We start from the raw sequence: 13,626 nt of genomic DNA on the forward strand, positions 1-13,626 counted from the left end.
AAATGAATTAAGATGTTCAAAATATGAAACTAACAGACTGCTCCCTTAAGTTTGAAAGTTTATGGAAGACAGATTCCGCCTCTCTCCCCCCCCCCCCCAGCTTTATTGAGCTATAATGGACATATAACTGTGTGAATTTAAGGTATACATCATGTTGGTTTGATATTTACATATTGCAAAAATGGTTACCGTCATAGCACTAGCTACCACCTTCATCCTATCGCATACTTGCCATTTATTTTTTGTGCTAAAGACATTTCAGATTCTCCTAGCAACTTTTAAGTATATAATACGGTATTATTAGCTATAATCTGCATGCTGTATATTAGACCCCAGAACTTGTTAATATGATGAAGTTTGCACCCTGTCATCATTAGCTTGCCATTTCCCTCATCCCCAGCCCCTGGTAACCACCACTCTGCTCTCTGTTACTCTGAGTTTGGCTCTTTTAGATTCCACACATAAATGCTATCATATAGTATTTGCCTTTTTGTTGTTAATGCTCACCTGAGGATATTTTTTTAAATTGATTTTTAGAGAGAGTGAAGGGAGGAAAGGTGGGGAGGGGAGAGAGAGAAACACATCAATAAGAGAGAGACACATTGATTGGTTGCCTCCCACACACACCATGATAGGGGCAGGGATCAAACCTGCAACCCAGGTACGAGCCCTTGACTGGGAATGGAACCCAAGACATTTCAGTCCCTGGGAGGGTATTCTAACCACTGAGAAAGCCACACCTCCAGGATGTATTTGTCTTTTTTTTTCTAACATTTCACTTAGTATAATACCCTGGAGTTTCATTCAAGTCATCACAATTGACAGGATTTCCTCCTTTTTTTTTTTTTTTTTTTTTAAATATATCTTTATTTGATTTCAGAGAGAGGAAGGGAGGGGGGAGAGAGAGTTGTCATTGATCGGCTACCTCCTGCACGCCCCCGACTGGAGATCAAGCCCGCAACCTGGGCATGTGCCCCGACTGGGAATCGAACCACAATCTCCTGGATCCTGTTGATGCTCAACCTCTGAGCAACGGCCAGCCCGGCAGGACTTCCTTCTTATGGCTGCATAATATTTGTGTATATGTGTATGAATGACATCTTTTTTTTATTCAACTGTTGATAGATACTTAGGTTGTATCTATGTATTGGCTATTGTCAGTAATGCTACAGTGAGAGCACAATTCACATTAGCTAAAACATGACAACAGCCCAAGTGTCCTTCAACAGATGATTGGATAAAGAAGATGTGCATACTGTATGTGTGGATATTTTTTCTAGGCTCTTGATTTTGTTCCATTGTTCCGCGTGTCTGTTTTTATGCCACTATCATACTGTTTTGATTACTGTAGCTTTGTAGTCTAGTTTGAAATTAAGAAGTGTGATGCCTGCAGCTTTTTTCTCAAGATTGCTTTGGGTATTCACTCTTTTGTGGCTCTATACAAATTTTAAGAATTTTTTTTTTTCTGTGAAAAATACCACTGGAATTTTGATAGGGATTGCATTGAATCTATAGATGGCTTTGGGTAATAGGGACATTTTAACAGTATTCATTCTTCTGATTCATGAACATGGGATATTTGTCCATTTGTTTGCGTCTTTAGTTTCTTTCATCAAAGGCTCGTAGTTTTCAGTGTAGAGATCTTTTACCTCCTTGGTTAAATTTTTTCCTATTTGATTGTTTTTGATGCTATTGTGTTATTTTTGAAGGTGAGTGATTTCCTTTAAAAAAAAAATCTTTTTTTATATTAATTTTTTTCCATCACCATTTATCCCCTCCATGCCCTCTTCCACCTTCACCTCCACAATCACCTCACTGTTATCCACATCCATGAGTTCTCTCTGTCTTTTTTGCCTCGCCCCCCACCCCAAACTGTCTGCTTGTGCTCGATGAGTCTTTATGAGACTGTCTCCATTTTGCTTGGTAGTTCAGTTCATTAAATTCTACATGTGAGTGAAATCATATGGTACTTGTTTTTCTCTGACTGGCTTATTTCACTTAGCATAATGGTTTCCAGGTCCATCCATGCTGTCACAAAGGGTAAATTTTTCTTTCCTTTTATGGCAAAGTAGTAGTCCATTGTGTAAATGTACCACAGTGTTTTTTTATCCACTCGTCTATTGATGGACCCTTGGCCTGCTTCCAGATCTTGGCTATTGTAAGTAACGAAGCAATGAACATAGGGGTGCATATATTCTTTCGAATTAGTGTTTTGGGTTTCTTCGGATAAATTCCCAGAAGAGGAATCGCAGAGTGATTTCTTTATTTTTCAGATGTTTTTCAACTATTTTCTGTATGTTGATTTTGCATTCTGCAACTTTTATTTATTTTTTCTTGCTTGTTTGTCCTGGATAGTACTTCCAGTACTATATTGAATAGGAGTGGTAATAGTAGGTATCCTTACCTTGTTCATGAACTTAGGGGAAAAGCTTGCAACCTTTCACCATTGAGTATGATGCTTGCATTGGATTTGTCACATGTGGCCTTTATTATGTTGAAATATGCTCCTACTCTACTCTCTTTGTTGAGGGTTTTGTTTTTTTCATGAAATTGATGTTGTATTTTGTTAAATGCTTTTTCTACCCCTATTGTGATGATCATATAATTTTTACCTTTCATTCTCTTAATGTGGTGTACCCCATTTATTGCTCTGTATTTGTTTTTTTGCCTTGCCAGTTTTTATTTTCTTCCTGATTTTGAACATTTTTTTAAGACTTTAGTGTTGAGAGTATTATAGATGTCCCCCTTTTTCTCCCCCTTACCCACCACCACCCAGTTCTTATCCTGCCCCAGGCCTTCATCACCCTCTTATCTGTGTTTCTGTGTAATGCATGTATGCATATAAGTTCTTTGGTTAATCTCTTCCCATCTTCCCCCCTCTTTTCCCCTGAGATTCCTCAATCTGTTCCATGTTTCCATGCCTCGAGTTTTTTATTCATCAGTTTATTGTGATCATTAGATTCCATATATAAGTAAGATCATGTGGTATTTGTCTTTCTCTGACTGGCTTACTTTGCTTAGTGTAATCATCTCCAGGTCCTTCATGCTGTCTCAAAGGGTAATAGATCCTTCTTTTTTATAGCTGCATAGTATTCCAGCTTTTTTATCCACTCATCCACTGATGGGCACTTGGGCTGTTTTCAGGTCTTAGCTATTGTAAACACTGCTATGAGCATAGGGGTCCATATGTTCTTTCTTATTGGTGTTTTGGGGTCCTTAGGATATATTCTTAGAAGTGGGATCACTGGATCAAATGACAGTTCCATTTTTAATTTTGGGGGGAAACTCTATACTGTTTTCCATAGTGGCTGCACCAGTCTGCATCCCCACCAGTAGTGTACTAGGGTTCATTTTTCTCCGCATCCTCACCAGCACTTGTTTGTTGATTTGTTGATGGCAGCCATTCTGACAGGTGTAAGGTGATACCTCATTGTAGTTTTAATTTGCATCTCTCTGATGTTTAGTGACGTTGAGCATTTTTTCATATGTCTCTTGGCCATTTGTATGTCCTCTTTGGAGAAGTGTGTATTCAGTTCCTCTGCCCTTTTTTTTTTTTAAACTGTTTCTGGATTATTTTTTTAGTTGGGTTTTTTTTTTTAGTATATCTTTATTGATTTCAGAGAGAGGAAAGGAGAGGGAGAGAGAGAAACATCAATGATGAAAGAGTCATTGATCGAGCCCACAACCGGGCATGTGCCCTGACTGGGAATCGAACCCCGATCACCTAGGTCGACTCTCAACCCGAGCCACGCCCGTCCGAGCCCATTTTTAAAAAAAATGTTTTTATTGATATCAGAGAAAGGAAGGGAGAGGGAGAGAGAGAGAGAAACATCAATGATGAGAGAGAAATTGGCTGCCTCCTGCACCCCCCCCCACCGGGGATCTCTGGTGTGTGCCCTGACTGGGAATTGAACCATGACTGCCTGGTCCCTGGGTCGACACTCAAGCGCTGAGCCTTGCTGGCCATGCTTCCTCTATCTCTTTTTTCAACGCCATGTACTTTTTCAAGTATAGGTCTTTTGCCTCCATGGATAAGTTTATTCTTAAGTATCTTAATTTTTTTGTTGCACTGGTAAATGGGATTGTTTTTTTAGTTTCTCTTTCTGAGGGTTCATTATTGGTGTATAAAAATGCCATTGATTTCTGGATGTTAATTTTGTATCCTGCTATAGTGCCGAATTAATTTATTAAATTTGGTAGTTTTTTGGTGGAGTCTATAGGATTTTCTATGTACAATGTCGTATCATCTACAAATGATCACAGTTTTACTTCCCTCTTTCCAGTTTAGATGCCTTTTATTTTTTCTAATTGTTCATTGTGGCTAGGACTTCCAGTACTATGTTGAATAAGAGTGGTGAAAGTGGACATCCCTTTCTTGTACCTGTTATTAGGGGAAACACTTTTAATTTTTGCCCGTTGAGTATGATGTTGGTTCTAGGTTTGCCACATATGGTGTTTATTATGTTGAGGTATGATTCCTCTATTCCCACTTTGCTGAGAATTTTTTCAAAAATGGGTGTTGGATTTTGTCAGATGCTTTTTCTGCATCAATTGATATGATCATGTGATTTTTGTCTTTCAGTTTGTTTATGTGATGTATCACATTTATTGATTTGCCAATATTGTACCAACCGTGCATCCCTCTTGGTCATGGTGTATGATCCTTTTAATGTATTCTGCATCTGATTTGGTAATATTTTGTTGAGAATTTTAGCATCTATGTTCATCAGGGATATTGGCCTGTAATTTTTTTTCTTTGTAGTATCTTTATCTAGTTTTGTAATTAGGATAATGCTTGCCTTGTATAAAGAACTTGGAAGTGTTCTTTCCTCTTGGAATTTTTGGAATAGTTTGAGGAAGATCGGTGTTAGTTCTTCTTTGAATGTTTGGTAAAACCACCCTGTGAAGCCATCCAGACCAGGACTTTTATTTGCTGGGAGTTTTGTTTATTACTGCTTCAATTTTTTCAGTAGCTCTTGGCCTATTCATGTTTTCTGATTCTTCCTGATTGATTTTTGGAATGTTATATTTTTCTAGGAATTTGTCCGTTTCATCCAGGTTGTCCAGCTTGTTGGCATATTGTTGTTCATTGTATTTTCTTACAATCCTTTGTATTTGTGTGGTGTCAGTTCCTTCACTTCTTTTATTTCTAATTTTATTTATTTGGATCCTCTCTGTTTCTTAGTGCATCTGGCTAAAGGTTCATCAATCTTATTTATCTTTTCAAAGAACCAGCTTTTGGTTTCATTGATCTTTTGTATTGTTTTTTTTTTTTAGTCTCTATGTCATTTATTTCCTCTTTGACCATTATTATTTCCTTCCTTCTACTTATTCTTGGCTTTCATTGCTGTTCTCTTTCTAATTTTTTAAGTTGTGGAGTTATATAGTTTATGAACTTCCCTCTCAGGACTGCTTTCACTGTGTCCCATAGATTTTGAGTTGTTGCATGGTTTCATTTGTTTCCAGTAAGTTTTTTATTTCTTCCTTGCTCCCTTTAATAACCCATTCATTGTTTAATAACATGCTATTTAGCCTCCATGTGTTTAAATGTTTTTGAGTGTTTTTGTTGTAGTTGATTTCTAATTTTATACCATTGTGGTCTGAGAAGGTGCTTGATATGATTTCAATCTTTTAAACTTGTAGAGACTTAGTTTGTGTCCTAACATGTGGTCTTTCTTTGAGAATGACCCGTGTGCACTTGAGAAGAATGTATATTCTGTAGCTTTGAGGTGAAATGTTCTATGCATGTTAATTTCATCTGATCTTGTGTGTCTTTTAGGGTCGTTGTTTCCTTGTTGATTTTTTGTCTAGAATATCCAGTGATGTCTGTGGGGTGTTAAAGGTCACTACTGTCATGTATTGCTGTTGATCCCTCCCTGAAAGTTTCCAGAATTTTTTTAAAATTATATTTGGGTGCTCCTATATTGGGTGCATATATGTTTATCAGGGTTATATCCTCTTGTTGTATAGATCCCTTTTGTATTATCTAGTTACCTTCATTGTCTCTTGTTATGGTCTTAATTTTTGAAGTCTATTTTGTCAGATAGGAGTATTGCTACCCCAGCTTTTTTTTTTTTTTTCATTTCTATTTGCTTGTAAAAGTTTTTTCCATACCTTCTCTCTCATCTTGTATGAGTTTTTTGTTCTGAGGTGGGTATCTTGTAGACAGCATATACATACATTATGTTTTCTTATCCATTCAGCTACCCTATGTCTTTTGATTGGATCATTTAATTTATTTACACTTAAAGTTATTATTGATAGGTACTTATTTATTGCCTTTTTCCCCCCCTTCATGCCTATGTTCCTCTCTTTCTCTCTGTTTCTTCTTCTTACACCAGCCCCTTTAGCATTTCTTACAGTGTTGGTTTGGTGGTAGTATATTCCTTTAGCCTTTTTATGTTTGTGAAGCTGTTTCACCTTCAGTTTTGAATGATAGCCTTGCTGGGTAGAGTATTCTTGGATGCTTTACATTTGTTGAACCATTCTTACATCCCAGGGATAAATTCCATATGCTCATGTTCTGTGATCCTTTAATGTACTGTTGAATTTGGTTTGCTTATATTTTGTTGAGAATTTTTACATCTGTATTCATCAGGGATATTGGTCTTTACTTGTAATATCTTTATCTGGCTTTGGTATCAGGGTAATTCTGGCCTCATAAAATGAGTTTCGGAGTGCTTACTCCTTTTTGGTTTTTGGAAGAGTTTGAGCATTGGCATTAATTCATCTTCAATGATAATTGAAATGGTAGACTTACCAGTGAAACCATCTGGTCCTTGGCTTTTCTGTGTTGGAAGGTTTTTGAGTGCCAGTTAATCTCCTTACCCATACTGATCTGTTCAAAATTTCTATTTCTTCATCAGTTCTTGGCAGGTTGTACATTTCTAGGACTTCATTTGTTTCTTCTAGGTTATCCAGTTTGTTGGCATACAGTTGTTTGTAGTGGTCTCTCATGATTCTTTTTATTTCTGTGGTATTAGTTTTAATGTCTTCTCTTTCATTTCTGATTTTATTTATTTTAGAGCTCTCTCTTTCTTTCTGAGTTAGTCTAGCTAAAGATTTGTCAACTTTGTGTTTCTCTTCAAAAAACCAGCTCTTAGTTTTTTTATTCTTTTCTGTTACTTTTCTGATCTCTATTTTACTTAGTTCCCCTCTGATTTTTGTTAACAGTAGGTGCTTGAATAATGTTATTTTGATAATGTCTTACTATACCATTGATGAGATACTGTTGGAACATAACTCTTATTTATATCAATTAGCCTGTGGTAAAATTGGTTTGATTATACATCATTTTGCTTAAAGTTGCAGAACTTAACGATGTTAACTGAGTACTTACTGTATTTCCTTACTTTTGATAATTTTGGACTTAGTTTGTTCTTTTTCTAATTCCTTGAGGTGTGAAGTGAGGTTGTTTGAGATATTTTCTTGCTTTTTAATATAGGCATTTTTTTGCTGTAAACTTTCCTCTTAGAACTGCTTTTGCATTATCCCTTATGTTTTGAAATTCTGTGCTTCCATATTCATTTCAAGATAGTCTTGATATTCCTTTTGATTTCTTCTCTGACACATTGGTTTCTTAGGCATGTGTTTTTTAATCTCCACATATTTGTAAATTTTCCAGCTTTCCTCCTATAATTGATTTCTAAGTTTTCATATCATTGTGGTCAGAAAAAATACTTGCTTTGATTTTAGTCTTCTGAAATTTGCTGAGACTTATTTTATGACTTAACATGTGATCTGTTCTGGAGGGTGTTTCATGTGTGCTTGAGAAGAAATGTGTTTTCTGCTGCTGTTGGATGGAATATTCTGTATATATCTGTTTGTACCAGTTGGTCTAAAGCATGGTTCAAGTCCTACATTTCTTTGTTGGTTTTCTGTCTAGATGATCTATCCATTGATGAAAGTAAGGTATTAAAGTGCTCGACTATTGCATTTTGTCTGTTTCTTCCTTTGGATCTGAGAGCATTTGCTTAATGTGTTTAGGTACTCTGATTTTATGATTGCTACATCTTCTTGATGAATTGACCCCCTTCTTATATGACCATCTTTGTTTCTTTTTACTGTTTTTGGCTTAAAGTCTATTTTGTCTGACATAAGTATAGCTACCCCTGCTCTTTTTTGGTTTCCACTTGCATAGAATATCTTTTTCTACCCCATCATGTTGAGTCTATGTGTGCCCCTAAGCTGAAGCGAATCTCTTGTAGGCAGCATATTGTTAGGTGTTTTTTGTTTGTTTGTTTTTTTACCCATCCAGCTACTCTGTGTATGGAGGCCAGATTGCTTCCTCATTTCAGTTTAGTTGAACAGGAAATGTGGTTTCTTTTTCTCTAATTTGCTACGAGCTATATCTGGAAGTAAAATGTTGAATGCATTTCCATGTTAAGTTCACATGCTAATTTTCCATTTTGCAGTACCATGCTGAGTTAGCAACTGTGGGTTGTGCTCTTCAGTTTTTAGATTGCCCTGCAGAATTAACCCTGCAATGAGTAGTGGCCTAGGCTAGCCATATGATGGGTCACAGGGATATTACAAATTGTTATTGCCAAGATTAGAACAGTGAAGCTGAAACAAGTGTAGCCCTGATGTCTGGATAATGGGCTACATGCCAGAACCAAGTAATGAAGGACTGGGGCTAGGATGAGGTGGTAGTGAACCCCAGGGAGGGATTCTGCAGGTTACAAATCATAAACCATGGGGGCACCCAAAGTCAAAAGCAGCAAGAGATTGCAAGGAGCCAACAATGAGCTAGGGAAATTCTCAAGAGCTTCTATTTATTGTCACTGCTTTAAAAAGACTTCTGAGAGCTTTTATTAGCTAAAGTTCTAATACCTATAGCTCTTTTTTAACTTTTAGGAGGGAAAGGGAGAGATGTTTTTTATACCATCATGGATGCTTAAAAAATATTGATGCCAAAAATACTAATTTTTAAGTTTAATGCTAAACTAGAAATTAGAGATCCTACATTGGGATGACTAACTTTAGCTCTAATTCCATCAGTTTCTTTATCTTTTCCAAGTACTAATTGATAGTTCTTAAAATCTCAAGGAAGGATACTTTGGATTAAACACAAAGTAATTTTATTTTTGTTATTTGAATAATTTACTAAAAAAAGTAATATAGGCCATTTATGATGAGATACTTTTTGGATATTTGGTTGATTCTTTTTTTTCATTTTCTTTTTTTTCTGCCACTTTAGAAAATATTTCAGGGTCAAAATATGAGGGAAAAGTTTGTAATTTAAATCAGGGTCAGCAATCTTTTATTATAAATGTCCAGATAGTAAATATTTTTGGTTCTGTGAGCCAGACAGTATATTGTAGTTTTTCAGCTCTGTGATTGTAGCATTAAAACAGCCACATACAATGCATAAAAGAATGGATGTGGCTGTGTTCTAATAAAACTTTATTTACGAAACCAGGCAGTGGGCTGGATTTAGCCCTCAGGATGATTGAAATTATTAGTTAGTTTCTAGTATTAATAGGGAAATTTAAAAAACTGTTATGCGCTAAAAATTTCATTGGGCTATACAAAGCATGGCCATTAACATAAAATGAATTTGGTATTTTTTTTCTTCTTCTTCCCTTTAGGCTGCAAGACAGTCTTGAATTCATCAATCAGGACAACAGTACATTAAAGGCTGATAGTAACACAGTTATTAATGGACTACTTGGAAATATAGGTAAATGGTTCCTTTGGTTTTGTAAGTTGTAAAAATGTTAACAGTATAACAAGGATTTGCAGTTCTTTCTTAATGATGTAGATCTTTTATAAGACCAAAGTTTCAAATACTAGAAGTGAAAAAGGCTTTTAAATTGTAAGTATATATGACATTTTTATTATTTGGAAAACATTTTCATATATTTGAGCATAATGTTTATTTTGTATCTGAAAAGAGAGAATTGCTGAAGATCTATCAAATTTGTTTTTGTTTTCAAGTTTGATGCATCTTTAAAAATGCAGCTGAGGAAGACTGGTATTAATTACACTTCTTCCCTTCTCTCTTCCTTAACAATAAAAGTAATTTTAAAATGGTACTTATTTTTTACCTGTAATTCAGATGAGAAGGTATTCAAATTTGATATTCCTTAAAAGATTTATTAGAGTAACAGCTTATTTAGTGATTTGGTTAATTCATTGTTGTAATTATTTAAGTTCAACGTTTCAAAGTGACAAACTGTTTCTAACATTTCTAGTCATTTGTTTTATCCTAGAAAACTTAACGAAATTGCTGCTGACCATATTTCCAGTGCATAGAGAACTACAGTATGTCAGAGTAGACAGCAGTTAGTATAGGATATTTTTCTCATTCCTTGTTTAGTGATAATTTTTTTGTAATTAATTTAAATAAATATGTATTAGTTATACGAATTAGTAGAAAATAGTTTTTTCTTCCAGCTTGAACAGTATAACATTCTATTATTTTTTATAATTCATGTTCATTCAGATGAACACCTATTTATTAAGTACTCACTGTGGGCTAGTTACAGTATCAGGCATGCATTCCAAAAGTGTGTATATTTTATAGAAAAATAGAAGTTCTGCTTTTTCCTAAGTTGATTATTTCATTGGCTTTAACAAAGTAAAGATGTGACAAGGAAATAACTGAATCAAACTTTTTTCTTTATAATTGGCACTTTTCAGACCTCAAGGGGTTTATTAAAAGTTGTTTATCTTAGTAATACTAATTCATTATCACTTATAAAGGTAATTAACACTATAGATGCTAGACATACTCATCTTCTCTGTTTTAATGTGGAATAGGAAACTATTTAACAGAGTACAGACTTTAAATAACGAACATCTTTTATTTGTACATTCTTATTGTGAATCAAGAATATTTGAGCACCGTTTTTTATTTTCTTTAAATTTCCAATTAACAAATACTAAGCACCTATTATATGCCAGGCATTCTGCCAGGCCCTGTGCGTACAGTAGTAAACCAGGCACAGTTTCTGCCTCAGTGGATTTATAGTTAGTGAGAGTCAGACAAGTAATACAACAATTATAGTATTCTGTCGTTAATTTGGATAGGGTTGAGAGCATGGTGTGATAAAAATGAGGATTATCTAATTCAGTCATGGACAGTCAGGAAAGGATTCCTTGAAGAAGTTAAGCATAAGCTTGAAGGATTAGTCTGATAGTTGGAGAAAGAAATGTTCTTGGAAAAAGGAATAGCCTGTGCTCAGACCTAGGGGCTAGAGCATGGGAAGAATGTGAATAAATCAGTGTGAGTGGAGCACAGAATAGGAGTAAAGGGAGTAAAAAGAAAGAAGTGAGCAAGAGCCAAATCATGAAGGACACTGGGCACCACACTGAGGAATTTAGACTTAATCTTTGAGCATTGGGTACCAGTGAGGAATGGTTAGTTTGGATATTCCACCTGTTTTTTAACAGATGCCAAGATAGGATTAAACATGCAAGGATTTTATTAGGGGAAATGACTATATGAGAGAAAATTAGGAGGGTGCTGGAAAAGATCAAGAGAGCCTTTGGATTGTGATACAAGTCTAAGCCCAAGTAAAAGAGGAATAGAAGGTTGTATGGAAGTGTCCACTCTGCCATATAGTTTAAGAAGATTTGGTAAGGCCATTGACAAGTCTTTGAGTCAAAGTTTGTTGTCAGAAGAGACCCACTTTTTGCCAAAATGGGCCTCCCTTATTATACCTGTTATGTTCAGTCATTGGCTAGGAATAATCTATGGGACATGTGAACTTGCACAAATGTGGCAGTGGATTTCAGAATACAGCAGCTGGTATACTTTGTCAGTGACAGCCCTTGGAGCTGGATTTCTTTGTGGTGCATTCTTTGTTGTTTTTAATCCTCCCCTGTGGATATTTTTTCCATTGATTTATTTATTTTTTTTTAGAGAGGGTAGAAGAGGGAGAGGATCTGGTGCAGGGGGGTAGTGGGGGGAGAGAAACATTGATGTGAGAGAGACAGATTGGTTGGTTGCCTCCCTCCTGTGGCCCTGGGTTGGGGATCAAGCTTGCATCCCAGGTATGTGCCCTTGACTGGGAATCGAACCAATGACGCTTGGGTGTGGGGGGCCAGTGCTGTAACCACAGAGCCACATGGGCCAGGGCTGTGGTGCATTCTTAAGGCCACCACAAAGTTTCCAGAATACAGGCATATCTCTTGAGATATTGCGGATTTCGTTCCAAACCACAACAATAAAGCAAGTATTTCAGTATAGCAAGTAACACGAATTTTTTGGTTTCCCAGTGCATAGAAGTTACATTTACACTATACTGTAGTGTGTTAAGTGTGCACTAACGTCTAAAAAAACAATGTACGTACCTTAATTGAAAAATACTCTGTTGCTAAAAAGTGCTAACCATCATAATCTCTTTTCTGGTGGAGGGTCTTGCCTTGATGTTGATGGCTGCTGGACTGATCAGGTTGGTGGTGGTTGAAGGTTGGGTGGCTTTGGCGAGTTCTTAAAATGAAACATCAGTGAAGTTTGCTGCATCGATCAACTCTTTCTTTCATGGACGATTTCTCTGTAGTATGCAGTGCTTTTTGATAGTATTTTCCCCACAGTAGAACTTCTTTCAAAATTGGAGCCATTCCTCTCAAACCCTTCCGTGGCTTTGTCAACTGAGTTTATATAATATTCTAAGTTCTTTGTTGTCATTTCAACAGCCTTCACAGCATCTTCACTAGGAGTCAATTCCATCTCAAGAAACCACTTTCTTTGCTCATTTATAAGAAGCAGCTCCTCATCTTTAAAATTTTATCACGATATTGCAGCAATTCAGTTATCGCTTCAGGCTCCACCTCTGAATCTAGTTCTCTTGCTTTTTCCACCACATCTGCAGTTAATTCCTCCACTGAAGTCTTGAACCCTCGAAGTCATCCATGAGGGTTGGGGTCAACTTCCAAACGATTGTTAATGTTGATATTTTGACCTCCTCTCATGAATCATGAATGTTCTTAATGGCATCTAGAATGGCAAATCCTTTCCAGAAGGTTTGCAATTTTCTTTGTCCTGGTCAGAGAAATCACTATCCATAGCAAGTACAGCCTTATGAAATGTATTTCTTAATAAGACTTGAAAGTTGAAATAACTCACGGATGATTCGTGGGCAGCAGAATTACTGTGTAGCAGGCATGAAAACAACATTAATCTAATTTACATCTCTGTTAGAGCTTCTGTATGCATAGCTGCATTGTCATTGAGCAGTAATATTTTGAAAGGAATCTTTATCTGAGCAGAACATCTCAACAGGGACTTAAACTATTCAGTAAACCATGTTGTAAATGCATGTGCTGTCTTCCAGGCTTTTTGTTCCATTTATAACACACCGGCAGAGTAGATTTAGCATTTTTAAGGGCTCTAGGATTTTTGCAATGGCAAGTGAGAATTGGCTTCAGCTGTCACCAGCTGCATTAGCTTCTAACAAGAAGGACAGCCTGTCCTTTGAAGCTTTGAAGCTTTGACTTCTGCTCTGTCTAGCTAAGAAAGTCCTAAATGACATCTTTTTCTAATATAAGGTTATTTCACTTACACTGAAAATCTGTTTCTTAGTGTAGCCACCTTCATTACTTGCCTTACTTAGATCATCTGGATAACTTGCTATAGCTCCTACATTAGCACTTGCTGCTTCACCTTGCACTGTTATG

At 36.2% G+C, this 13,626-nt stretch overlaps 1 protein-coding gene across 2 annotated transcripts in view; it reads left to right on the forward strand.

Annotated features, from left to right (window-relative positions):
• FNIP1 (folliculin interacting protein 1) overlaps positions 1-13,626 on the forward strand; it is a 124,053-nt gene that overhangs the window by 56,242 nt on the left and 54,185 nt on the right. For both annotated transcript variants that reach the window (XM_081134089.1, XM_081134090.1), the window contains exon 6: positions 9,591-9,682. In XM_081134089.1, coding sequence (XP_080990215.1) covers positions 9,591-9,682 — 92 coding nt within the window. The remainder of the gene's footprint in view (positions 1-9,590; positions 9,683-13,626) is intronic.

This window comes from Miniopterus schreibersii (genome assembly GCF_964146895.1).
Source record: "Miniopterus schreibersii genome assembly, chromosome: 4".
Taxonomy (NCBI): domain Eukaryota; kingdom Metazoa; phylum Chordata; class Mammalia; order Chiroptera; family Miniopteridae; genus Miniopterus; species Miniopterus schreibersii.